The sequence below is a fragment of the Pristiophorus japonicus genome, chromosome 7 (genome assembly GCF_044704955.1).
Source record: "Pristiophorus japonicus isolate sPriJap1 chromosome 7, sPriJap1.hap1, whole genome shotgun sequence".
Lineage (NCBI taxonomy): Eukaryota > Metazoa > Chordata > Chondrichthyes > Pristiophoridae > Pristiophorus > Pristiophorus japonicus.
Window position 1 is genome coordinate 138,932,234 of NC_091983.1, and position 26,323 is coordinate 138,958,556.

Here is a 26,323-nt window from a genome sequence, read left to right on the forward strand (position 1 = left end):
GCATTTCTGTACGTACGGGGCAGTCATCTCCCCATGCGCTGCACAGCAAATGAAGGCCTCCAACCGCAATCGAAGGCGCCTCCGTGACCACTAGCTATTTTCGTTAAAAAATTTTGGGTCGGAGGCGTTTATCCGAAGGAAGCTTCTGACTGCAATTTTCCCCCCAAAACTCTATTTTTTGTTCTCGAGTTGTGGGTAATGGTGGCACAGCTGCATTTATTGCCCATCCCTAGTAGCGATTCTGGTAGGCCTTCTTCAGGTATAGCAAGCAACTAAGAAAGCAAATGATATGTTAGCTTTTGCTACAAAGGGATTAGAGTATAAAAGTAAAGAAGCATTACTACAATTATACAGGGCATTGGTGTGGCCATACCTGGAGTACTCTGTACAGTTTTTGCCTTAGAGGGAGTGCAATGAAGGTTCTCTTGACTGGTTCCTGGGATGAGAGGATTGCCCTATGAGTAGATTAGGCCTATATTCCCGAGAGTTTAGAAGAATGAGAGGTGATCTAATTGAAACATATAAAATTCTTAAGGGGCTTTTCAGGGTTAATGCTGGGAAAATGTTTCCCTTGGCTGGGGAATCTAGAACACGGGGTCACAGTCTCATAATAAGGGCTTGGCCATTTAGGACTGAGATGAGGAGAAATTTCTTCACTCAAAGGGTTGTGAATCTTTGGAATTCTCTACCCCAGAGAGCTGTGGAAGTTCAGTCGTTGAATATATTCAAGACAGAGGTCGATATATTTTTGGGGACGAAGGAAATTAAGGGATATGAGGATAGTGCAGGAAGGTAGAGTTGAGGTAGAAGATCAGCCATGATCATGTTGAATGGTGGAGCAGGCTCGAAGGGTGAAATGACCTACTCCAGCTCCTATTTCTTATGTTCTGTTTTTTTTGAATTGTTGCTGTCCATGTTAAAAAAGGAGGCAGACAAAAAGCAGGAAACTATAGACCAGTTAGCCTAATATCTGTCGTTGGGAAAATGCTGGAGTCCATTATTAAGGAAGCAGTAGCAGGACATTTGGACAAGCAAGATTCAATCAAGCAGAGTCAGCATGGTTTTATGAAAGGGAAATTATGTTTGATAAATTTGGTGGAGTTCTTTGAGGATGTAACGAGCAGGGTGGATAAGGGGGAACCAGTGGATGTGGTGTATTTGGATTTCCAGAAGGTATTCGATAAGATGCCACATAAGAGGTTACTGCACAAGATAAAAGCTCACAAGGTTGGGGGTAATATATTAGCATAGGTAGAGGATTGGCTGACTAACAGAAAACAGAGAAAAATGGGTCATTTTCCGGTTAGCAAACAGAGACTAGTGGGGTGCTGCAGGGATTGGTGCCGGGCACTCGACTATTTACAATCTATATTAATGACTTGGATGAAGGGACCAAGTGTAATGTAGCCAAGTTTTCTGATGATACAAAGATGGGTGGGGAAGCAAATTGTGAACAGGACACAAAAAATCTGCAAAGGGATATAGACAGGTTAAGTGAGTGAGCAAAAATTTGGCAGATGGAGTATAATGTTGGAAAATGTGAGGTTATCCACTTTGGCAGAAATAATAGAAAAGCAAATTATAATTTAAATGGAGAAAAATTGCAAAGTACAGTGGGACCTGTGGGTCCTTACGCATGAAACTCAAAAAGTTAGTATGCAGGTACAGCAAGTAATCAGGAAGGCAAATGGAAAGTTGACATTTATTGCAAGGGGGATAGAGTATAAAAGCAGAGAAGTCCTGCTACAACTGTACAGGGTATTGGTGAGGCCACACCGGGAGTACTGTGTACAGTTTTGGTCTCCGTATTTAAGGAAGGATATACTTGTATTTCAGGCTGTTCAGAGAACATTCACTGGGTTGATTCCGGAGATGAGGGGGAATGACTTATGAAGATAGGTTGAGTAGGTTGTGCCTATATTCATTGGAGTTCAGAAGAATGAGAGGTGATCTTATTGAAACTTAGAAGATAATGAGGGGGCTCGACAAGGTGGATGCAGAGAGGATATTTCCACTCATAGGAAAATTAAAACTAGGGGACATAGTCTTAGAATAAGGGGCCGGCCATTTAAAACTGAGATGAGGAGAAATTTCTTCTCTCAGAGGGTTGTAAATCTATGGAATTCTCTGCCCCAGAGAGCTGAGAAGTCTGGGTCATTGAATAAATTTAAGGCGGAGATAGACAGATTTTTGAGCGATAACGGAATAGGGTTATGGGGAGCGGGCAGGGAAGTGGAGCTGAGTCCATGATCAGATCAGCCATGATTTTATTGAATGGCGGAGCAGGCTCGAGGGGACATATGGTCTACTCCTGTTCCTATTTCTTATGTTCTTATATGGTGATGGTCCTTATATGATCGTGTTTGGTAGGGAAAATGAAGAATGGGAGATAATAATACAAAAAATAAACTGCATGTTGCCACAATTTTCCCTAGAAAGAATCTTAGTAGTTATTGTTTGAAATTTCAAAATATGTAAAATTAACATAATCAACAGTTGTACATTTTGTGATATCACATTACATAATTTCTCGGATATCCAGTGATGTCACAAGATTCAGAAATTGTATCTGTTTTATAACTTTAAAAATCTTATCCAGAAAGGTAGCAAAAACCAAATGATATCACATTCATTCCCTCCTCCATTCACGATCTTTAATTGCATGCAATCCTCTTCATCAGGGAGGACAAGAATGTGGGCTAATGAATGACTCATGTGTTTCTTTCAATAACAATGCTCCTTCATCTTCAACCAACGTATTATATTTGCGGTGTGGGGAAATAGGAGGAAGAAAATATGGATGATATATCAGTCTCTGTCCTATCACAAATGTTGTTACTGTGAGCCATCACATTTAGCAACCAAGGCTGAAAAATGACAAAGTGCATTAACGCTATAGTGGGAAGGATTGACTGAACATAATGTGGACTCAAACCTAAGACAGCCTCAAGGTGAAGTAAATATTCTGAATATAAATCATTTTTGCCAATTAAACATTTACCAACTAGAATGTCTCTTCCTTGAAACCCTAGTGATTCTGTTGTTTTGTACAAAAGAATTAGAATTTATGTTTTCTGACATATGACAGTTGTTACTTTTGATGGGCTTGCAAGAATTGGAATGTATTGAGGCGTTTGGAAAAGTTTGTCTCTTTGTAAGATTGTTTGTGCTTTTCAGTGAATATTCAAACAGATTTTTCAAAAATGAAGTGGTAGTGTTATATTCTTTCTTAAATAGAATTATATAACACTTTGGGAAAAACTGGCAGCATAATATCCCATAGGTTGAAGATAAAATTGTAACCACTTCCACTGCTGGGAGATACTTGCCACGAGTGGTTACATAGACAGGGACAAAGGTAATCCATGAAATGAAGTAAATCAACATGCTAAATGTGATAAACTTAGCCTCATTGTAGCCTTCTGGCAACTTTCTACCTTTAAAGGCAAATATAAAACAAATCAGTGCGAGGAATGCTATATACCCCAACATAACAGCAAATGCTACAGAAGAACCCTCATTACATTCCAGCACAATTTCCCTTGGCAATCTCTTGGTATCTGTTTGAGCTCTGGGGCCATTAAAAACCAACCATGTTGTGCAAATGATAATCTGGCATCCAGTACAGACACCATTGATGAGCCAGGGATTGTACAGGTTCTTCAAATGCTTTTGATTAGCTGGGTTGAAGTTGAATGCTACTAGTATTTTAAGTGATTTTGTCAGAGCACATGAAACAGAAAGAGTAAAGCTGATGCCAAATAAACATTGCCTGATTTTGCAAGTAGAGTCGTTCGGTTTTCCGAGAAAACAGCCGACACTTGCAAAACCGAGCAACAAAGAGATGAGCATTATGAAGGACATGTTGCCACCATTCGATTTAACAGCTGGTGTGTTGACATTCTTGATAAAAATAACAACTATTACAATGATTAAAACAATTCCAAAGGCTGCAAAAATTAACAATACGATAGAAAATCCATTACTCCAGTCAAGAAATACAATTTTTTTTTTGTTGCATACAACACTTCCTGTCGGAGCCCACTCATCTTCTGAGCAATGAAAACATTGCTGTGCATCTGAAATGAAGAAGATCAAAAATGATTTAAAAAAATTAACATATCAAATTATATCTAACTTATATCTGGCGGTGCAGGCTAGAAGGGCCGAATGGCCTACTCCTGCACCTATTTTCTATGTTTTTTTCCTCTTGAATATATCCAATGAACTGGCATCAACAACTCTCTGCGGTAGGGAATTCCACAGGTTAACAACTCTCTGAGTGAAGATGTTTCTCCTCATCTCAGTCCTAAATGGTCTATCCTTTATCCTAAGACTATGTCCCCTGGTTCTGGACTTCCCCAACATCGGGAACATTCTACCCGCATCTAACCTGTTCCGTCCCTTCAGAATTTTATACGTTTCTATGAGATCCCCTCTCATCCTTCTAAACTCCAATGTATAAAGGCCTAGTTGATCCAGTCTCTCCTCATATGTCAGTCCTGCCATCCCGGGAATCAGTTTGGTGAACCTTCGCTGCACTCCCTCAATAGCAAGAACGTCCTTCCTCAGATTAGGAGACCAAAACTGAACAAAATATTCCAGGGTAATTTGCACAGAGCAAATAGTGCCAGGGTAGACTGGGGGAGAGAGAGGAGAGTTCCAGCTTCAAGCAGAGCAGGGGAGGGGAGTGGCTGCATGGACTGGGGGGAAATGAGACTGAGTCAGCCTTGGCTCACTCTTGCCTCTGAGTTAGAAGGTTGTAGGTTCAGGCCCCACTCCAAAGACTTGAGACTCTAGGTTGGCACTGAGTTCTCTGTGCTCGACCAGTTCTGGTCTCTTGTGCATCCCTGATTTACATCACTCCACCATTGGTGACCGTGCCTTCAGCTGCCTGGGTCCTGAGCTCTGGAATTCACTCTCTAAACCTATCTGCTTCTCTTCTCTGTCTCTTTTAATACACTCCTTGAAACCTACTTCCTTGATTAGGCTGCTGGTCAGTTCTCTTAACATCTCCATAGAAACATAGAAACATAGAAAATAGGTGCAGGAGTAGGCCATTCGGCCCTTCGAGCCTGCACCACCATTCAATAAGATCATGGCTGATCATTCACCTCAGTAACCCTTTCCTGCTTTCTCTCCATACCCCTTGATCGCTCTAACTGTAAGGGCCATATCTAACTCCCTCTTGAATATATCCAATGAACTGGCATCAACAACTCTCTGCAGAAGGGAATTCCACAGGTTAACAACTCTCTGAGTGAAGAAGTTTCTCCTCATCTCAGTCCTAAATGGCCTACCCCTTATTCTAAGACTGTGTCTCCTGCTTCTGGACTTCCCCAACATCAGGAACATTCTACCCGCATCTAACCCGTCCCGTCCCGTCAGAATCTTATATGATTCTGTGAGATCCCCTTTCATTCTTCTAAACTCCAACGTATAAAGGCCCAGTGAATCCAGTCTCTCCTCATATGTCAGTTCAGCCACCCCAGGATTCAGTCCGGTGAACCTCCGCTGCACTCCCTCAATAGCAAGAACATCCTTCCTCAGATTAGGAGACCAAAACTGAACACAATATTCCAGGTGAGGCCTCACCAAGGCCCTGTACAACTGCAGTAAGACCGCCCTGCTCCTATACTCAAATCCCCTAGCTATGAAGACCAACATACCATTTGTCTTCTTCACCGCCTGCTGTACCTGTATGCCAACTTTCAATGACTGATGAACCATGAAACTCTGGTCTTGTTGCACCACTCCTTTTCCTAATCTGCTGCCATTCAGATAATATTCTGTCTTCGCATTTTTGCTCCCAAAATGGATAACCTCACATTTATCCACATTATACTGCATCTGCCATGCATTTGCCCACTCACCTAACCTGTCTAAGTCACCCTGCAGCCTCTTACTGTCCCCCTCACAGCTCACACCGCCACCCAGTTTAGTGTCATCTGCAAACTTGGAGATATTACACTCAATTCCTTCATCTAAATCATTAATGTATATTGTAAAGAGCTGGGGTCCCAGCACTGAGCCCTGCGGCACTCCACTAGTCGCTGCCTGCCATTCTGAAAAGGACCCGTTTTTAAGCCTACTCTTATTTCAGATTTACTGTAGCCCATCGACATGGCTGAGTGAATTTGTCTAGTGATTAGTTGAACCATACAGGCCAAAATGGTCCCAGATTCCATCCCCAATCTCTGATGACTTAGATGATCGTAGCCACAATGGTGGTAGGACTGCTATAGTTGGCCTCAGTTTCGCTACATTAGGCAAGGGAAGTAGGCCAGATTTTTGCACCTAATTATTGTTCAGCGAACTTTCTGGGAAACAACTGAGTGTGTTTGCGTGAATTACAAGCAAAACTGGATAACGTTGGCTTTGATGCCTTCCTTGGCGAATATTGTGCCTGCAGACAATGTCAAGTCTCACATGAGTAATGCCCACTTGAGCAAGATATTGAGGGCACCTGGCAATTGTACATCTGTACTTCAGTGAGGCGAGAAGGAGGGGAGAAAATTGGTCAGAATAACTCAGAGTAAAGTGTACTATTGTGAGATGCGTGAAATGAATGGTGAATGTTTTCATGTCACAAATTCCAGGGCATGGATGCTGTTAGGATTGTTTTCTTTTCAAAAATTCTGTTGAGATATAGTACTTCACTGTGGCTGTGTCTGTAGAGGTGGAAGAATTTTCTGGGAAGACATTACTAACCCATTGTTCCCACTCCATTCATCATTAGAAGCCTAATCATGCAAAGATACTGGGGCTGAAATTAAAGGCCTGTTACCGCCGTTTTGTGGCGGCCATGCGGTGGAATCAAGTGGCCACCGCATTGCAGTCCATTGCTCAGGGATTTTTCGGTCTGTCTCCACTTCCGCCCCGCTGCTGCCGTCCGCTACAACCCCGCATCTCCAGCACACTCCGCCCCAAATTTATCTTTAAAATTCTTTGCTCCATCGCATGGTCCCCCTCCTGGTTTTTCTGTCAGTGCACCTGGTTTCTTGCCTGTGAGCCAAGAGGAGGGCGCACTGCCATGGCCGCCATGTTTTTATTTTTGCCGACCGACTTCCTGATCGGCCGGATAAGTATTGCCCTGGGTTCGGCCAGGCCACCAGCAGGCAGCCTGGCACCTCCTCTTGGGTTGTGCTGGCCCAGCCAAAACCATCCCTGGTGGCCCAGTGGCCGAACTTACAGAATCGCCGATTCTCTCCCTTTAAATGAGGGGAGAGACGTGCTGCCACACACACGCAGTGATGTCACCACTGCTCCGCTGCTGAGTGACAGCGGTGGAGACGTGGTCCCACCCCAACCTCCACCCCTCACCAGGACTTACCGCCACATCTCCGCCCCCATTATGACCAACTTCCGATCTTGTCGAAAAAAAACGACAAAGACCTGAATATCGGTCAGGAGGTGACCTTTTCCCATGCAGCGGTAAAACCAGGTAAGAAATTGTCGGTGTGCCAGGTTTCTGGCATGGCTGAATTTCGGCACCACTATCTCCTCCTTTATACCAATCATATTTCATATATATGGCGTAACACATTATTGTACAATAGATGATGTAGACAATAATTTACCACCTACCAATTGTTTTGGAGAATGTATTCAAGCTGCAATTTACACAATCATAGCAACATGTGTGTTGGCCTTCAGATGACAGCTTTATTTGTCCTGGTTGACAGTGGTTTGAGCAGATAGATGCCATACCCTTTTAAGAAAATGAAAACAATATTTAGAAATGTTGGAAAGACCTAGAAAGCACTATAATCACAAAATGTAATCTCTAATTATACCATCAGCTAGGTTTGATAATATACTAGTTAATTATAATTTTAAAACTAAACAGAGGCTGCTTTTTGTGGTTGTAGCAAGTGCAGCTTGGAATAGTACTGCGGCCAAGTTAGTTATCCAAAGCAAAGTTTTCAAAAAGGAATATTTCCAAACTGATGAAAAGTTTCAACGAATGAAAAAAAAATATTGTACTCTGATTGAAAAATGGTAACTTGCGTGTTTTAAACATTTGTGAGCATTCTTGAACAAATTACTTATGAACCTACGTTCACAAATATAAATCAAAATGATTGGTTATTGTATCAGTTTAATAAGAACTAGTGTAATTTTTTTATCATTATTTAGTCATTCGTAAATAACCCAATCAGTTTAGGTAATTGACATACTTACTTGTCTTTCAGCCAATGCTAGGGCTAATCACTTGGAAATGTTAAGAATTATTGTATATAACCTAATAGCTATACATATTTCCTGGTGGAAATTTGATGAATATAGACAATAAGGAAATTATATTTATTTTAAGGGGGCAAGGGATTGTTATACTCCATTTATGTCGTATTCATTGATTTCTCTCATTACGCCTCCTATTGTTTTATGCAAATATCGCCTGACATTTAACCCTCTCCTGACCTCCACTTAAACACTTTATCAATCATTTAATTTCTATTCCTGTGTGTGTTTGTGTGTTTTATCCCATTTCTTCCTCTTGTTCCTTTTACATTCTGTTTGTCTGTAATGGCTTTCAATTCTCAGACCTGAAACACTAATGTGTTTGTTTTCCCCACAGAGGCTGCTTGATGTTTCCTGAATTTTGTGGTTTTTGTTCAGATATCCAGCATCTGCAGTATTTTGCTTTTTGTTCAATGGATTGCTGATTTTGGTACGGGGCAAGTTTTAACTTCAGCGGGGGTGGAAAACTGGCGTTCTTCCCATTGAAGACAACAGGAAAGAGAATCGAGCGCCGTGTGTAATGGACGGCCAGTCTGATACTGCCAGTTTTCCGGCCCCCGCTGAAGTTAAAAGTTATCACCTTACATATCTAATAAGAATTTGAAGATCAAGGACTGTGCTGCTGAATGTCAGAATCAGTTACCCTAAGAGAATGAATTCAATCATCAAACTCAGAGCAACATCCTGGGATACATTGGGTAGTTTTTGTTTTTTCAATAGAAATTACAGACCACTCAGAGCTTAAATTTTCAAGTAAGGTGTTGCAAATTTTCTGTACAGACTGCAAGGCATATTTAGCTTGTGTGCTTCATAGCCAGTAGAGAAGGAATTTTTTTTCTCATTCATTTAGCAAATTCTAACATAAGTTTTCTTTAAAGGTAAATAATCTATTTGAACTATTGTTATTTTGTTGAGATGTTTTCTTTGTCATAGAATATTATTGAATTGTGATCATATTTTTTAACTAAAGATCAATGAGAGAGTGGTACAAGTACAGTTTTTATTACCATTTCATTTCATTACTGATTTAATTATCTGCACAGTTCTGTCAGTAGACTGGCTGTAAATGCAGTTTTATAAGGTTGAACGGCAGTTCTGTTTCTTCACAAGAAACTCTCCTTGTCGTGGTACCATCTGTGATCATTGATCAAATATATCCAAAAGGGTAACTCACAACTAAAAATGTGACAGGAGCGTTTTCATTGCCTACACCACTAGATGTCATAAAGTAATGCATAATTAATCTGTGATACAAACAGAAAATGCTGGAAGCACAATGCTGATCAGTTACCATCTGTGGAGAGAACAGACAAGTTAACATATGGACCCATCACTCATGGTCTTCACATTCTATCACACTAGCCTTTGCATCTATGGCCTTTAGTTATTGGCCCACTCGTCAGCGAAAATGCTTTCTCCTTATTTACTCAATCAAAATCCCTCATAATTTTGAAAACCTCCATTGAATCTCCCCTTAAGCTTCTCTGCTCCAAAAAGAACAACCCCAGCTTCTTTAACTTTACACATCCTTTGTTTTTTAATCTTCTGACATACCGGCCCTGATTGTTATCTGTGTTTCTCTCTGATTGTATTAATATGGCTGTCTGTTTCTTATGTTTCAGTCTGCAGAAAGGGGCTGCACCCAAAACGTTGGCCCACATTTTGTGGTCAGAGGCTTCCAACCAGAAAACAATCTACGAACTTATCTGCTGATCTGGGTGGTTCGGCGACTTGTAGTCCTGGGCCTCTACGCATAGGCCCACGTATCCCAGGAGCGTAGGTGCTTCGCAAGCACCCCTGGGATCACGTGGGCTGGCCCAACCAATGAAAGTAGGGGGAATCCCCACTCATACTTATGGTGAGTACCATCTCTATGAAGCTGCAATAAGTATATATGGGAATACCCCCCAAAACACACAAACACAATAAATTAAAAAAACACAATACATATTTAACATTAACTAAAATGCAATTTAATTAAATATTTATTTTTTTGAATTAATTTTTTTGAATTTTTTTCGAATGGTGGGAAAATTTCGGTCGGAGGCTTTCTTCGTACGAATGCCTCTGACCGGAAAAAAATCTACGAAAGTACCTGGTGGACCCGGAGCAACCTACAATCCCGGTCGGAGGCTTAGATTCACTGCGCAGCGTATGGGAAGATGTCGTTCAGGTACGTACGTACAAACTGGAGTCACGTGGGCCACCAATCACTATGCAGTATGCTCATTGATAAAAATGGGAACTCTGTTTGTGCAAATTCCCATTACTGTCAATGAGAATAACCCCTTAAAACACCGAAACACAGCACAATAAATTAATAAAATACCTCATATATTTAACATTAATTGAAATTAAATGTAATTAAATATATATTTTTTAATATGTTTTAATAATGTTATAAACAAACTTACCTTAATGGACAGAGTTTTTAATACAAAAATGAATGATTAAATTTATTTTTTATATGTTTTAAAACACTGGTAAAAGTAAGCTATGCTTCTGCTTTTACCAGGTGTAAAAGTTTGAATTGCATTCATTGGGCATGTGTTGGGCAAATACCACAATCTTGCCCATGCGAATGTCCTGGCTGTGGGGATATGGAGGATCTGTCAAGCCTTGACAGATCGGAAAAGCTGGTTTTCAACACATGCGCATCGTGAGCCGAAAACCGACTTTTGCGATGCCTTCCCGGGTCCGTACACACTCCGTACGGACCCGGGGAAACCAGGATTTCTGCCCCAATATGTTTTCACAGGGCTAAAAATAAATTTACCTTAATGGACAAACTTGGGCCCAAATTTGGTGGACTTGTTATTAGAAGTGAAAGTGGAAGGTGCAGGGGAGAGGGGTTTAAGGAGACAGTTGGTGGTGGAGAAAAGAAGTTGGAGATTATCTTTGCTCTCCAGGATTATGCTGGAGTAATGGCAGTTTTGCAGAGAAGAGTGATGTCTGATAGTGCAACAAGATCTGGTGATAGATATATAAACCAATTGTCTGCCAGATTCACTCAAGTATGCATTCCTTGGACTTGAGGGAGCAAAATTGGGGCCATACCTGGAGGACTGAAAAGGATGGGCGAGATAAAAACTATCTGATGACAAAGGCATCAAAGGTGGAGATGAAGGAATTGTTGAGCAAATTGTGGTAGATGTTGAGCTAAAGGCTAGGCAGTTGGAAGTTTCAAAGTACTTGGGCAAGACTTTTTCCAGAGGTGAACATAGAAAGAAATGGGGCTGGAAGGAGGTAGAGAGATGTGGGTGGTGTGGGAAATAAGAAAGATGGCCTTGTCTGTAATTGAGACCATGGTGGTAGAGAAACCATGGGAGATGGCAAGGTCAAGGGATTGACCATAAATTCGGGAAGGAGAGTTTATATAGAGGGAGAAGTTTAGGGAGAACAAGAGGGCAGTGAATTTGGAGGAGAGAGGGGGGCAAGGTGAATTGAGATGGAGATATGACATTCGTCTATTCACTATGTTAACAAACGCATTAATGCATCTGTTACAATTGGAGTCAAAGGAAAGCCATATAAATGTGTCAAGCATATGTCTGGTAATATTAACCATAATTTCTCAGCTCTATGCTTAACTCTAAAATGTAAAAGTTAAAAATTATTAATACTATACAAAATTACCTTTAATTCATTAAACCTCAAATCCTTAATTATAAATTTATTCTCCCTTATATCGTATTCAGCCACTGTGTGATTAAATTCCATCTTGCCATTGACTAATTTCCACATGAGGATATCATATCCAGAGTTAAAATCTCCTGAAGAATCAAATTGGAATTTTGTGCCTTCATCAGTGAAGTTCACATTCTTCAGTTCTTCCAACAACTGCAAGAAAATTTGAGTAATAAATAAAATACAATTTATTGAAGATAATAACACAAAACTTAATATCAGGTTCTAATAATATGAATTAACATTGGATTACAGGGTATTACTACTACAACTTTTAGCCTATATATCAAGATTGTGAAATGTCATTGTGAAAGTTCTAAACAATTCTTTGAAGCCATTCACTCATTAAATAGTTTTTATTTATGTTCACCTATTTCCTTTCTAGGACATGTGCAAGTAAACTATGGATTAGATAGAAAACAATTAAAATCAAATGAGACTCAGGTTAGAGAATCTGAATTCATAAGAGAAATCAGTAAACCTACCAACTTAATTTTCCTGTTTGCTGATGACCTTGCTTTTACCATCAGCATGAACAGTAACTGATCTTTATTGGAAATGTTAAGGGAGTAAATTAACTGGGTTACACATTCAAATATTCTCTCTTTTCATGGAGAATTAAACTTAATTCGAACCAGACCATTTTGTTTAAACATAAATAGCCTGGAAAATCTCAGAAGACTACAGAAGGACCCAGGTGATAGCTGAGGCAAATCCCAGTAACAACTTAGTCCAGGGACTATTCCGATAGAGCCACTCATACGTGATCTCATTGTCACACTGGTCCATACACCTATAGCGGGAAAGGTTATTAAACATTTAACATTGATTTTATTACTCAGTGCAGACATTGCTAATAATCTGCCCACATCAGATAGAAGAGGGCTGCAAGGCACCATACACTTTATAGGAAGAGTTCAATATACAAATATATTAAGGAACTACATGGAGGCTGTATGTGTAGTATGTGGTTAACCTGCGAGTGGGATTATGTCATTCATTGTTTGTGCTGTAGGAGAAAAGCTTACCTTCCAAGGTGCAATATCAAATGATTTCCGGCAAATTCCTTCTTTACATTTTAGTAGATTTCGAAGAGCATGTGCAACAGCAGTCACTGACCATTGTATGCTGGAAATAACACCTGGTTCAATATTATTCACCAGAAAATCATCATCCCGGTATTGTACTTCCATGGCACTGATTGCATGTTCATTAACCACCAAAAAATGTGTTTGGTTTGAAATACAAGCCCCTAGAGCATCATTTTGAACATTTACACAAAGGGTGCAAAGCCTGTAATACTCTGTTAAAAATGGGTTAACATTTGTAGAATTAACTGGTAATGTTTTCAGATAGCTTTGAAACTTGGAAAGATTTCCACTCTTAAATGTAAATCCAATAATATGGCCAATGTTGTGAATGTTCTCGAAGCGAGTAATATTATTGTTAGTTGACCAGCTGTCACTAGCAATCCAAACTTTTCTGATTTTGTGAGTACTCAATATTTTAAATAGTTCAATGATATGAGAGGATTTTCCAAAAATAACAATGACGTTCACTTTTGTTCGGTTCATGACAGTTTTTGCTATTTCTTCTATTCTGGTTTTAGTTATTTGATCAGATGAATAACGTGGAATAACTTCTTTAAAACTGATGCATATACCCATGCTTTCTGCTTGTAAAATGAAGTTAGCTATTCCAGATCTGCTGTAATCATCATCACTTGCAATAGTTCCCACCCAGTTCCACTGGAAACTTTGAACCAGCTTGGCCATGGCTTTGGTCTGATAGCCGTCATTAGGAATAGTTCTCAAAAATGCAGGAAATCGAGACTTGTCACTGAGAATTTCAGCAGAAGATGAGTAGCTGATCTGTAAAAGATTTAAAGTTCCGAAGGTAAGTTTTATTTCTGAAGTCAGCATTTCTGGTATGCTCCATAATTCAAGATTATTAGTCAAAAGTTTTATTCAAGTTTTGCAGCAATATAAGGCCACATGAAGTGGCATTAACTATTTTTGAGTGTAAATAACTTTTAGCAACTACCTGTATCAGTCTTTTTTTCTCAATAACTATGAATATGATGATTTTGTAAATTGCTAATGCTAAATGTTATAAAATATAATTTGAAGGATATGGAAATATAAAGCATATCAGCATGGTCAGTATTATCTGAGTGAGCTAAATGAAAAGATTTATTTTGTCTGGCATTGACATATAGGGGTGAACTTTCCAAAAAAGCAACACAGCATGATCTCATTACTGTTGATTCTGAGATTATGCTGACACACAAAAGAATAGGATGGTGCCCACAGTGCTTCAAATAAAAAAGAAGCTACCATTAAATATGGTATATTGGCCAAGCCAGTGTAAAAGGGCACAATCAATTTTTACAAGGGCAAATTCTTGGTAGCTTACCAATGCACGTTATAATTCAAGTCTGCAGGTCGTAAGTCCTGCATTGGGATGTGACCGAGTCAGAAGATTTTAAATTATAGATAACATACAAGGTATGATTTTTCCAAGCAGCATTCAGTGAAATAAAAATCCATCTCACTGCATTATGACTCATGATAAGTAGTATTGAAGTTTGAGCCACCAAAAATTGCGTGTTTCTGCTATAAAACTCGATTGCACATTTTTATAAAACTGAAAACAACTCTGTATATATTATGTATCAAAGAGGTTTATGGCAAAGAAGGAGGCCATTTGGCCCATCCTGTCTGTGCCAACTATCCAGAGCTATCCAGCCTAATCCCATTTTCTCGCTCTTGATTCCTAGTCATGTAGGTTACGGCCCAAGCACCCAATGCCCCACTCGACTGCTGGCCAAGAACGGGTAGACGCTCATCAAGGGCACCGAGGCAGTCCTTGAAGGAACACTTCGAAGATCTCCTTAACCGAGACTCTGCCTTTGATTCAAGTGTCCTCGACTCCATCCCGCAGCGTGCTACCCGCTGCCATCTCAGCAAAACCCCAGCCCTGCATGAGGTAGAAAAGGCCATCCGCCAGCTCAAGAACAACAAGGCATTGGGAGCGGATGGAATCCCCGCTGAGGCACCAAAGTATGGCGGAGAGGCACAACAGGCATGGATGCATGACCTCATCTCTCTCATCTGGAAGGAGGAGAGCATGCCAGGAGATCTCAGAGATGCAGTAATCTTAACCATTTTTTAAAAAGGGGACAAGTCCGACTGCGGCAACTTTAGAATCCAGCAGAGGAGGACAAAGTATTTAATTTGGAGGGGGAAATAGAGTATGAGAGGAAGCTTGCTGGGAACATAAAAACTGACTGCAAAAACTTCTATAGATATGTGAAGAGAAAAAGATTAGTGAAGACAAACGTAGGTCCTTTGCAGTCAGATTGAGGTGAATTTATATTGGGGAACAAAGAAATGGCAGACCAGTTGAACAAATACTTTGGTTCTGTCTTCACGAAGGAAGACACAAATAACCTTTGGGAAATACTAAGGGACCGAGGATCTAGTGAGAAGGAGGAATTGAAGGAAATCCTTATTAGGCAGGAAATTGTGTTAGGGAAATTGATGGGATTGAAGGCCGGCAAATGCTCGGGGCCTGATAGTCTGCATCCCAGAGTACTTAAGAAAGTGGCCTTAGAAATAGTGGACGCAATGGTGATCATTTTCCAACAGTCTATCGACTCTGGATCAGTTTCTATGGACTAGAGGGTAACTAATGTAACACCACTTTTTAAAAAAGGAGGGGGAGAGAAAACGGGTAATTATAGACTGGTTAGCCTCAAATCAGCAGTGGGAACATGTTGGAATCAATTATTAAAAATGAAATAGCAGCGCATTTGGAAAGCAGTGACAGGATCGTCCAAGTCAGCATGGATTTATGAAAGGGAAATCATGCTTGCCAAATCTTCTGGAATTTTTTGAGGATGTAATTAATAAAGTGGACAGGGGAGAACCAGTGGATGTGGTGTATTTGGACTTTCAGAAGGCTTTTGACAAGGTCCCACACGAGAGATTGGTGTGCAAAATTAAAGCACATGGTATTGGGGGTAATGTACTGACATGGATAGAGAACTGGTTGGCAGACAGGAAGCAGAGAGTCAGGATGAATGGGTCCTTTTCAGAATGGCAGACAATAACTAGTGGGGCGCCTCAGGGCTCAGTGCTGGGACCCCAGCTAGTTACAATATACATCAATGAATTAGATGAAGGAATTGAGTGTAATATCTCCAAGTTTGCAGATGACACTAAGCTGGGTGGCGGTGTGAGCTATGAGGAGGATGCTAAGAGACTACAGGGTGACTTTAACAGGTTAGGTGAGTGGGCAAATGCATGGCAGATGCAGTATAATGTGGATAAATGTGAGGTTATCCACTTTGATGGCAAAAACATGAAGGCAGAATATTATCTAAATGGTGGCAGATTAGGAAAAGGGGAGGTGCAACGAGACCTGGGTGTCATGGTACATCAGTCATTGAAAGTTGGCATGCAGGTACAGCAGGTGCTGAAGAAAGCAAATGATATGTTGGCCTTCATAGCTAGGGGATTTGAGTATAGGAGCAGGGAGGTCTTACTGCAGTTGTACAGGGCCTTGGTGAGGCCTCACCTGGAATATTGTGTTCAGTTTTGGTCTCCTAATCTGAGGGAGGACTTTCTTGCTATTGAGTGAGTGCAGCGAAGGTTCGCCAGACTGATTCCCGGGATGGCAGGACTAACATATGAGGAGAGACTGGATCGACTGGGCCTGTATTCACTGGAGTTTAGAAGGATGAGAGGGAATCTCATAGAAACATATAACATTCTGACGGGACTGGACAGGTTTGATGCAGGAAGAATGTTCCGATGTTGGGGAAGTCCAGAACCAGGGGACACAGTCTAAGGATAAGGGGTAAGCCATTTAGGACTGAGATGAGGAGAAACTTTTTCACTCAGTGAGTTGTTAACCTGTGGAATTCTCTGCCCCAGAGAATTGTTGATGCCAGTTCATTAGATATATTTAAGAGGGAGTTAGACATGGCCCTTATGGCTCAAGGGATCAAAGGGTATGGAGGGAAAGGAGGAAAGGGGTACTGAGGTGAATGTTCAGCCATAATCTTATTGAATGGTGGTTCAGGTTCGAAGGGCCAAATAGCCTATTCCTGCACCTATTTTCCATGTTTCCATGTTTCTATGAATGGTGGTGCAGGCTCGAAGGACCGAATGGCCTCCTCCTGCACCTATTTTCGATGTTTCTATTCTACCCTGTATGCTACTTGACATCCGGGAGCTCTAGTTTTGGGAGATCTGTCCTTTTTCTTTGTGGAAACATATTTGCTCTGAACCCTCTCTGTCTCCTCCTTGAATGCTTCTCACTGCTCTGACACCAATTTAGCTTCAAAGTAGCTCTTTCCAGTCCACTTTTGCTAAATCACATCTTAACTTCGTAAAATTGACTTTTCCCCAATTGAGAACTTTTATTCCAGGTCTAGCTTTGTCCTTTTCCATAACTACACTGAATCTAATTGAGGTATGATCACTACCACCAAAACACTCTCCCACTAATACCCCTTCCACCTGCCCAGCTTCATTTCCTAAAGCTAAGTCCAGAATAATACTTGCAGGAGTAATGCAATAGGCAGTAACATACGATAGAACTGCTAATATTTGTACTAACAATATTTAGCACTTTTAGGAGGGGAAGGAAAAATGGAGAGAAAAAAAATGGCTTTGGAATAAGTTATCATTGAATGTAACTTTAGTGGATAGTATAAATCGATTTTCTAGCCAAATAGATGTGTTTCTGAAAAGAGAAGGCATTGAGGGGTATGGTGGTTTGATAGGGTTGCAATCAATCAAAAAAAAGGGCAGGTTTATTGGACAAATGGCCTTTTCCTTTTCCTAAATGTTTATTTTCTTATGTCCTCTGAACTCTCGAATGTGTTACCTCATTGTTACACAATTCTAGCTGTGTATTACCCTATAAAACACATATAAGGAGAATAATGCAAGACTATATGAGATGATAAGCAGGATAAATACTAAAATAATTAGACAGACAAAAGAAAAATGTCCACATCCAATGAAGAAAGCTTAGTTACCTGAGGCATAAGATGTATGTTTAACAACCTTGCAACTGCAATGCTGACTTCTGAGTAAGCAGGTCCTATAACTGCCCTTACTTTTGGCAAATAATCCGTATAATTACACCGAACTTCAACACAGTTGTCTGAAGAGTTGGATTTAGAAAGGAACCTCAAGCTCGCTCTCAGTGCCGTTGTCGGCTCCGAACAAGTGTCATATAGTTCATATCCCAGTTTGATTCCAGGTAATAGAGTCGAATTGTTTACCATTTCTATGGAGTAGATCATGGCGAGAACTTTTAGTAAACCTCGCACGTCAAACCTGAACATCAGAGAGTAACAGAAATAGAAATAAGAATGGTAAATTATAAACAGATGAACATTGGATGTACAGTATTACAATTATTATGATCAATATTAATATTATTATTGTAATAATTATTATTATGTTTACTATTATTGTTATTATTCTACTACTGTTGCTACTAAAAAGAAAGAACTTCCATTTATACAGCACTTTTCATAGCCCAAGGACATCCCAAAGTGCATTTGAAGTGTAGTCACTGTTGTAAAATAGGCAATGCAGTAGCCAATTTGCAAACAATCAGAAATTAAATAAATGATCAGATTATCTTGAAGCATTTAAAGAGCTGTAATCTACAGGGCTACAGACCTAGTGCTGGAAGATAGGGTTAGGCTGGGCAGCTCTTTTTCAACCGGCACGGGCACGACAGGCCGAATGACCTCCTTCTGTGTCGGAATTTTTCTATGATTCTATGATCTGGTTCTGGGTGTTGTTTGAGGAATAAACGTTGGCCAGGACAGCAGAAGGATTCTTCTGTTCTTCATCAATTAGTGTCATTGGATCTTTTATGTCCACCCGAGAGGGCAGACAAAGCCTTTGTTTAATGTTTCATTCAAAGGATGACACTGCCAACAATGCAGCACACCCTCAGTACCACATTGAGGACAAAGCCTAGATTACGTGCTCAAGTCTCTGGAGTGGGGCTTGAACTCATGGGCCTAGAAATTAGCCTATTAACCTCCCAATGTGGTGGACAGGAAGCATGCGCACATTTCTGGCCAGAACTGCACCACCCGCTATATTGGATAAGATAGCAGGAGTGCAGATTGGGAATATTTAAAGGCCAGAATAATTTATTCAAATTAGTATCCTGCTCATCTTGCAGGACCTGTTTTCGATTTTTGAATGCCCCAGCGTTTCACTCGCCATGTGGTGAACTCACGCAGCACAACACAGTGCTAACCAGCAGGAAGGAACTGAGAGGAACAGGAGTGCCCCTCTGACCCCACAGTAACTCCGCCTGGCTACTAATCAGGTCTTCAAGTAAAAAATTTACTGAAGGGATAAGGGACACAAAAGACAATTCTATGGATAAATTTAATCAAGTTATTGTGAAAAGTAATTTTTTGATTTAAAAAAAACCCTTATTTCAGACATTGGAAATTTCAGAAATGGAGACAAAATGGTAAGTCAACATTTTTTTCAGCAAATAATTTTGAGTGATTTTTAAGGATCATATAAGTACTCTGCAGGACATTCAGTGTAATGGTTGGGGTTATGTGGCACTTCAAACATTGAAAGTTCTATTGCAGCAGCATCTACTGGAGTCAGCAGTACTTACAAAAATGATAAGTTTTCTGTAAATTTTGTATTACTTGAAGCTGTCAAGAGAATGCATGCCCCATGTATCAAATATCAAACAGCAACAAAAAGAAAAGTTAAGTATCATGCTGGGCTTTTCTAAAAGTTAAGTATTATCCTTTTTCTATAGGATTTCTTAACCTTACTGACAGAAACCTGACCAATCAAAATTCAACTGTAATAATACTAATTGTTGGCGAGGACTCCATCTGCCTGTCACAGATGTACCTGTCCATGACAGTATTGGTAGGAGGGACCACTACACAGTCCTTGTGGAGATCAAGTCCCATCTTCACACTGAGAACAACCTTGAACATGTGTGGCATTACCACTGTGTTAAATGGGATAGATTCAGAACAAATCTGGCAGCTCAAAACTGGGCATCCATGAGGCACTGTGGGCCACCAGCAGCAGCAGAATTGTATTCCACCACAATCTGTAACCTCATGGCCCGGCATATCCCTCATTCTGCCATTACCATCAAGCCAGGGGACCAACCCTGGTTCAATGAGGAGTGTAGAAGAGCATGCCAGGAGCAGCATCAGGTGTATCTGAAAATTAGGTGCCAACTTGGGGAAGCTACAACACAGGCTGAACAGTGGAAACAGAATGCTATAGACAGAGCTAAGCGATCTCACAACCAACGGATCAGATCAAGGCTCTGCAGTCCTGCCATATCCAGTCATGAATGGTGGTGGACATTTAAATAACTAACGGGAGGAGGAGGCTCCATGAATATCTCCATCCTCAATGATGGTGGATCCAAGCACCTGACTGCAAGAGACAAGACAACCTACACCAGCCAGAAGTGCCAAGTGGATAATCCATCTCAACCTCCTCCTGAGCACCCCTACCCGGCATCACAGAAGTCAGTCTTCAGCCAATTTGATTAACTCCACATGATATCAAGAAATGGCTGAGCATACTAGATATAGCAAAGCCTATGGGCCCCGAAAACATCCCGGCTGTAATGCTGAAGACTTGTGCTCCATAACTAGCCACGCCTCGAGCCAAGCTGTTCCAGTAGAGCGACAACACTGGCATCTACCAAACAAAGTGGAAAATTGCTCAGGTATGTCCTGCCCATAAAAAGCAGGAAAATTACAATCCGCCAATTACTGCCCCACCAGCTTACTCTCAATCATCAACAAAGTGATGGAAGGTTTCGTCAACAGTGCTTTCAAGTGGCAATACTCACCAATGGCCTGCTCATTAATGCTCACTTTGGGTTCTGCTAGGAACACTTGGCTCAAGACCTCATTACAGCCTTGGTCCAAACATGGACAAAAGAGCTGAATTCCAGAGTTGAGGTGAGAGTGACTACCCTTGACATCAAGGCAGCATTTGATCAAATCTGACACTAAGAACCCGAGTAAAATTGAACTCAGTGGGAATCAGGGAAAAAACTCTCCACTGGCTAGAATTATACCTAGCACAAAGGAAGCTGGATGTGGTTATTGAAGGCCAATCATCTCAACCCCTGGACATTGCTGCAGGAGTTCCTCAGGGCAGTGTCCTTTTCTCAGTGTCATCTTCAGATACTTTAGCAATGACCTTCCTTCCAATATAAGATCGGAAGTGGGGATGTTTGCTGATGATTGCACATTCTTCAGTTCCATTCGCACATCCTCAGATAATGTCTGCAGGCAGCAAGACCTTGACAACATTCAGGATTGTGATGCTAAGTGGCAAGGAACATTTGCACCACACAATTGTCAGCCAATGACCATCTCCAAAAGAGAAAGTCTAACCACCTCCTCTTGATATTCAGTGGGATTACCATCATCGAATCCCCCACCATCAACAACCTGGGGGTTACCATTGACCAGAACCTAACTGGACCAGCCACATAAATACTGTAGCTACAAGAGCAGGTCAGAGGCTGGGTATTCTGCAGCGAGTGATTCACCTCCTGACTCCGCAAAGCCGTTCCATCATCTACAAGGGACAAGTCAGGAGTTTAAAGGAGTGAAGGAGTCACCATCTTCTGCAGTCTGCTCTCCTACCGATCAGTGGAGGTGCTGAGGCCTAACTTCATGCAAGTAGCAGTGGTGTAATGGCAGCGGTACATGTTGGCCTCTCTCAGGATGTCAGCACCTCTGCTCCTTCATTAACCCCTGAATCAATATCTGCCATGGTGTCAGCAAATTAGCTGGACCAAACTGTCTCATCAGCAACTGAGCTGCAGCAGTCTACAGCTGGGGACTTACATGTGCGAGCACCTCAAGTGTCCAAACATTTGGATCTGTAGCATTTCACCAGCTTTGCTCCTATATAATCTCCTCCAGCCCTACAATCCTTCGAGATCTCTGCGTTCCTCCAATTCTGGCCTCTTGTGCATCCCACTTTCCTTCGTTCCACCATTGGCAACCATGTTGTCCAGGCTCTAAGCTTTAGAATTCCCTTATTGAACCGTTGCAATTCTCCACCTCTTTCCTCTTTAAAGCTCTTCTTAAAACCCACCTATTTGACCAAACTTTTGGTCACCTGTCCTAATATCTCCTTACGTGGTTCGATGTCAAATTTTGTCTGATAATGCTCCTATGAAGCACCTTGGGACAGTTTACAATATTAAAGGTGCTCTATAACTGCAAGTTGTTGTTGTGCATGGGGTATCCCTTGTCCCCCAGCAGCCATCCTGTCACAGGGTCGAATATTGGAGTAGAATGTCTCAGGATAAATGCATCGTGGCAGCTCCCTGGGTATTCATGCACAGACCTGCATGATGGTGTTCCTGTGATCGGTCGGTGACAGTACATTGATGAAGTGGTGTCCTTTTCTATTGCCCTGATGACAACATGTATGCAGTTAATACGCCCTGTACTCGAGGGAAGCCAATCGTTGCTGCAACCCTCCCCAAGCTCGCTGAGATCTATGGAGAAGGTAATATACTGGTCATCCCTGGTGAACAGGGCATTAGTGACCTGCTTAATGCAGCTCTGTACTGCAGACTGTGATATGCGGTTGATGCAGACTGAAAGTATCCAGTAGTGAAAAAATGAAGGGCTGTGGTGACTTTGATAGACATTGGTAAAGCATGGCTCCATGGCACAAGAGGCAGCAGAGCATGTTCCAGGAGGCCGCAGAGGTCTTTAACAGCCTGCCTGGAGAAGCCTCATCCTGCACTGCTCCTTAGATAGGTCCAAAATGGTCATTCTTGGCCTATAGACCCTGGGTGCTGGGTATGGCCTCCTATGAGTAGCCCCCCTTGTCTACTGTCTTCTTAAAGGCTGTTGCTGGCTGCTGAGGTTGCTGCTGCTGCTGCTTCTCCTCCTCCAAATGTTATTCTACACAGAATAAACACCATAATACCTTGCATTTATATAACACCTTTAGATAATAAAATGTCAGAAGAAGCTTCGCAGGAGCAATTATCAAACAAACTTTGCGACCAAGCCACATAAGGAGATACTAGGATCGGTGACTAAAATCTTGGACAAAGAGGTAGGTTTTAAGGAGCGTCTTAAATGAGGAGAGAGGTGGAAAGGCGGAGAGGTTTATGCAGGGAATTCCAGAGCATTGGGCCTCGACAACTGAAGGCACGGCCACCAATGCTGGAGCGATTAAAATCAGGGATGTGCAAGTGACCCAAATTGGAGGAATGCGGATATCTGGAAGGGTTATAGGACTGAAGGAGGTTACAGAGATCGGGAGGGGTGAGGCCATGAAGGGATTCAAAGAGAAGGATTAACATTTTTAAAGTAGCAATAATTGCATTCAAAATAAAGATTGAAAGTTCACAAAGGGTGATAAGGCCAAAAAATGCCCATGTCAATGTAACTGACTCTTATTTACCCTCTGAAGTGACCTTGCAAGCCACTTAGTTGCATCAAACCACTACAAAGAATAACACAATGTGGGCAATGGTAAACAAAAGCTGGTGTCCTATTGTTCTATGGCACAAGCCATGGGTGTTCCAACAAATAACTTAACCTTGCTTATTAAAGGATCTAATTATATAAATGTCTTGCAGGATCATATGCATCACAACAATGAAAGACATGCGGTATGTTCGCTTATGTGTTGCCAAGGAGATCTAAGCCAATAATAACCCACAAGCACCAATGGGGTTCTCAGTGGTATTGACCTGTATTTTTTTTAACATGATGCATCTTCATTTCTATCATAAGGCAAAATTATTTGAACAATTTGAAATAGTGCATCAGGATTCTAGTTATTATTTAAGTGTATTATTTTATTATGCTTCTAAAAGCGCTAAGACAAAGGATTGCGGAAACTTAGGGCCTGAAATTGATGCACTCACTGCCCACTGCCGCTGACTGTCGCCCACTCCCGCCAATATTCCTCCTCGGGTTGCGCCCAGTGCCAGTTTTGATCTGGTCTGGAGCGGGCGGGAGGGGAGAGCCATCAGGAACCACCTGCTGATGTCAGCGGATGGCCGAGTGGCGTAAGTGGACTCCTGCCCGCCGAGATGCCAGATTGGTGCAGGCGGGAGTCGGCGGGAGTCAGCGTCAGAACGGGGGTGGACTGCTGTGAGGAGGCTGGTTTGTCCCCGACGGAAGGTATGAAGAGCTGAAAAAAAAGGTGAGTAAACATTTTTTTATTATTTCCTTTACAGTGACTTCCTGAAGGTGTTCTGATGTTTTTTTTAATGCTTTTGGACCCGACTCTATCCTTGGCAGCACTTGGCTGGCAAGCGCCTTTGCCGCCGAATTTGGGAGGTCCCGTCGGCTGCTGCCCAGATTGGCAGCGCAAGTCCCTCATTTGCCGCCCGCCGCCATTATGAAGGACATTTTTGATGAAAAACCCCCGAAAGTACCGTCAGCTACCTCGGCGGCCATCGGCGGTCGTTTGGGCGGCACTTGGGCGGGCGGGGGCCTTCACCAAATTCGGGCCCTTAAAAGGTACAAAATGATTGGTTGTGTTACAGGGTGCCTTATAATGTGCAAAAGAATTTCCCCTCCCCTTCTGCATTTTAACAATGTTGGTAAGATAGAAAAGCTTAATGAGTTTACGTCAATTCACTTCTTTAAGTCAATGTATTAATCGCTAACGAAAACTTTCAATATAGAACAATAATTTTTTATATCAATTACACTGACTTAAGTTATCATAAAATACATATCTTTCCTTTTGTTATATTTTAAATCAGTCACTTACCGTTCACAATTTTGGCCTTTTGGTTTTTTGATGTCCACTAAATTTACAATCTTTTCATGTACTGGGAAGAGACCACCAATGATGATATCTCCTGGAGCCCAGGTGTTGTCAAAATCTTCAAGAATTTCACAAGCATGTAGCGTATTGATAGATAAGGTGCACAGTACAAGTAACACGTTGTACAAAATCATGATTTTGAGCATTTCTAAATAGTTTCCAAATGACAGATTAGCTCAGGCTGTGATTTCTGTTTTTACACAGTCGGCAAGTTCCTGGTATCTGCCGGTTACACAAGAAAACAGAGTCTTAACTATTCAGCCACACCTTGTTTAAAAGTTTCTGCTTCTCTCATTGGTGTTAAAGGTAGGTTCCTGGATTGTCAAGAAACTATTGGCACCAATCATAAATGCACTGTTGTATCCTCATTGCACAGGTGTTAGATTACAGTTTAATTCCTTTACATCTTGTTGTAGCTAGTTTTATTCTTGACAGATAGACAATTTTATCAGTTTGTCTGAATGAGATTTTATCACCAAAAGTGAGATTTATGTAAGCATCGGGGGTATTTTAACTGCCAGCGAGAAACTGACAGTTCTTGAGTTAGTTTCTTGCCTGCCCTCTGCAATATGATTTTAACTGCCGGGCCTCTTTAACATACTAGTCTACTTTCCACCTGGAACGGACCGGAAGTGGGCGGCAAGTGGCTCCCGGCTTCTGGATCTTGGCCATCATCGGCAGTCAGATAGTGTAGGGAAGGGGATTCCAGGGTCTCGGTAAGGAAAGTGGGGAATTCTGGGCAACAACAACAACAACAACAACTTTTATTTATAGAATCATAGGGCTGGAATTTCATCGGCCTTTCTGCTGCGTTTTTCGGTGGTATTCCTCGTTTATGGCGGAAAACCATCCGGTGGGTATTTCATCACAGTGTACCCCCGGCGGTTTCGAAATACCCTGCGGAGCGGACCGCCAGCGTGAAACACTGAAAAAACCGCTTCCGTCCAAGTTTGGTGGTCGCAGTGATCCATAGTCGATGAAAAAAAAAGGCAGTGGAGAAATCAGCCGGAGCAGCCATTCGATCGGCGATAGGTATGAAACCCTGCAAAAAAAGGTAAGTTAAAGGGCTAGACTTTTCACTTTGCAGGCTATCCCCCCAAAAATGGATGATGTTCCAGCCCTGGCGATGTGTTAGCCTTCATGATCGCTGGAACATCGTCCATCTTTTGGATCGCGACTTTCGGCTCAGCGATAACCCAGCGATGTGAAATGGGCCCAGCGATAGCCCAGTGATGTGGAAGGCAAAGCGTCCGTTTATTTTTGGTGGACATGTTTTCTTGCGATTCAGGAGGTCAGGGGTTATCCACACATGCACAGAAGGCAAAGGGAAGGGGAGAGAGAGAGAGAGAGAGAGAGAGAGGATGGAGTGTGAGGATGAATGCAGACACAGAGAGGAGAGAGTAAAGAGAAAAAAAGAGATGATTACAGGAAAAGAGAGAGAGAGAGAAAGTGATGTATGATTCAGAACACAATATGCATGATGTGGAGGGGGGAGGAAGAGGGCCAAACTCTGT

General features: G+C 41.6%; 1 protein-coding gene across 1 annotated transcript; it reads right to left on the reverse strand.

Moving 5' to 3' along the window:
- Positions 1-2,997: 2,997 nt before the first annotated feature.
- On the reverse strand, positions 2,998-24,955 carry LOC139266861 (G-protein coupled receptor family C group 6 member A-like). The gene is made up of 6 exons (XM_070884470.1): positions 24,753-24,955; positions 17,984-18,287; positions 12,960-13,802; positions 11,881-12,084; positions 7,588-7,711; positions 2,998-4,079 (listed from the first exon to the last, which is right to left on the reverse strand). The coding sequence occupies exons 1-6, from the start codon at positions 24,953-24,955 to the stop codon at positions 2,998-3,000; spliced, it is 2,760 nt and encodes a 919-aa protein (XP_070740571.1).
- Between the last annotated feature and the right edge of the window lie 1,368 nt (positions 24,956-26,323).

What these genes read in the sequence shown, in the direction of transcription:
- LOC139266861 (XM_070884470.1), bottom strand. Translation starts at nt 24,955, where the DNA reads ATGCTCAAAATCATGATTTTGTACAACGTGTTACTTGTACTGTGCACC. An exon ending in TGAGGTTTAATGAATTAAAG is followed by an intron (nt 7,712 to 11,880) that starts GTAATTTTGTAT and finishes TTTTCTTAAAAG; the next exon opens with GGTATGGCATCTATCTGCTC. An exon ending in TACATTCTCCAAAACAATTG is followed by an intron (nt 4,080 to 7,587) that starts GTAGGTGGTAAA and finishes TCTTCATTTCAG; the next exon opens with ATGCACAGCAATGTTTTCAT.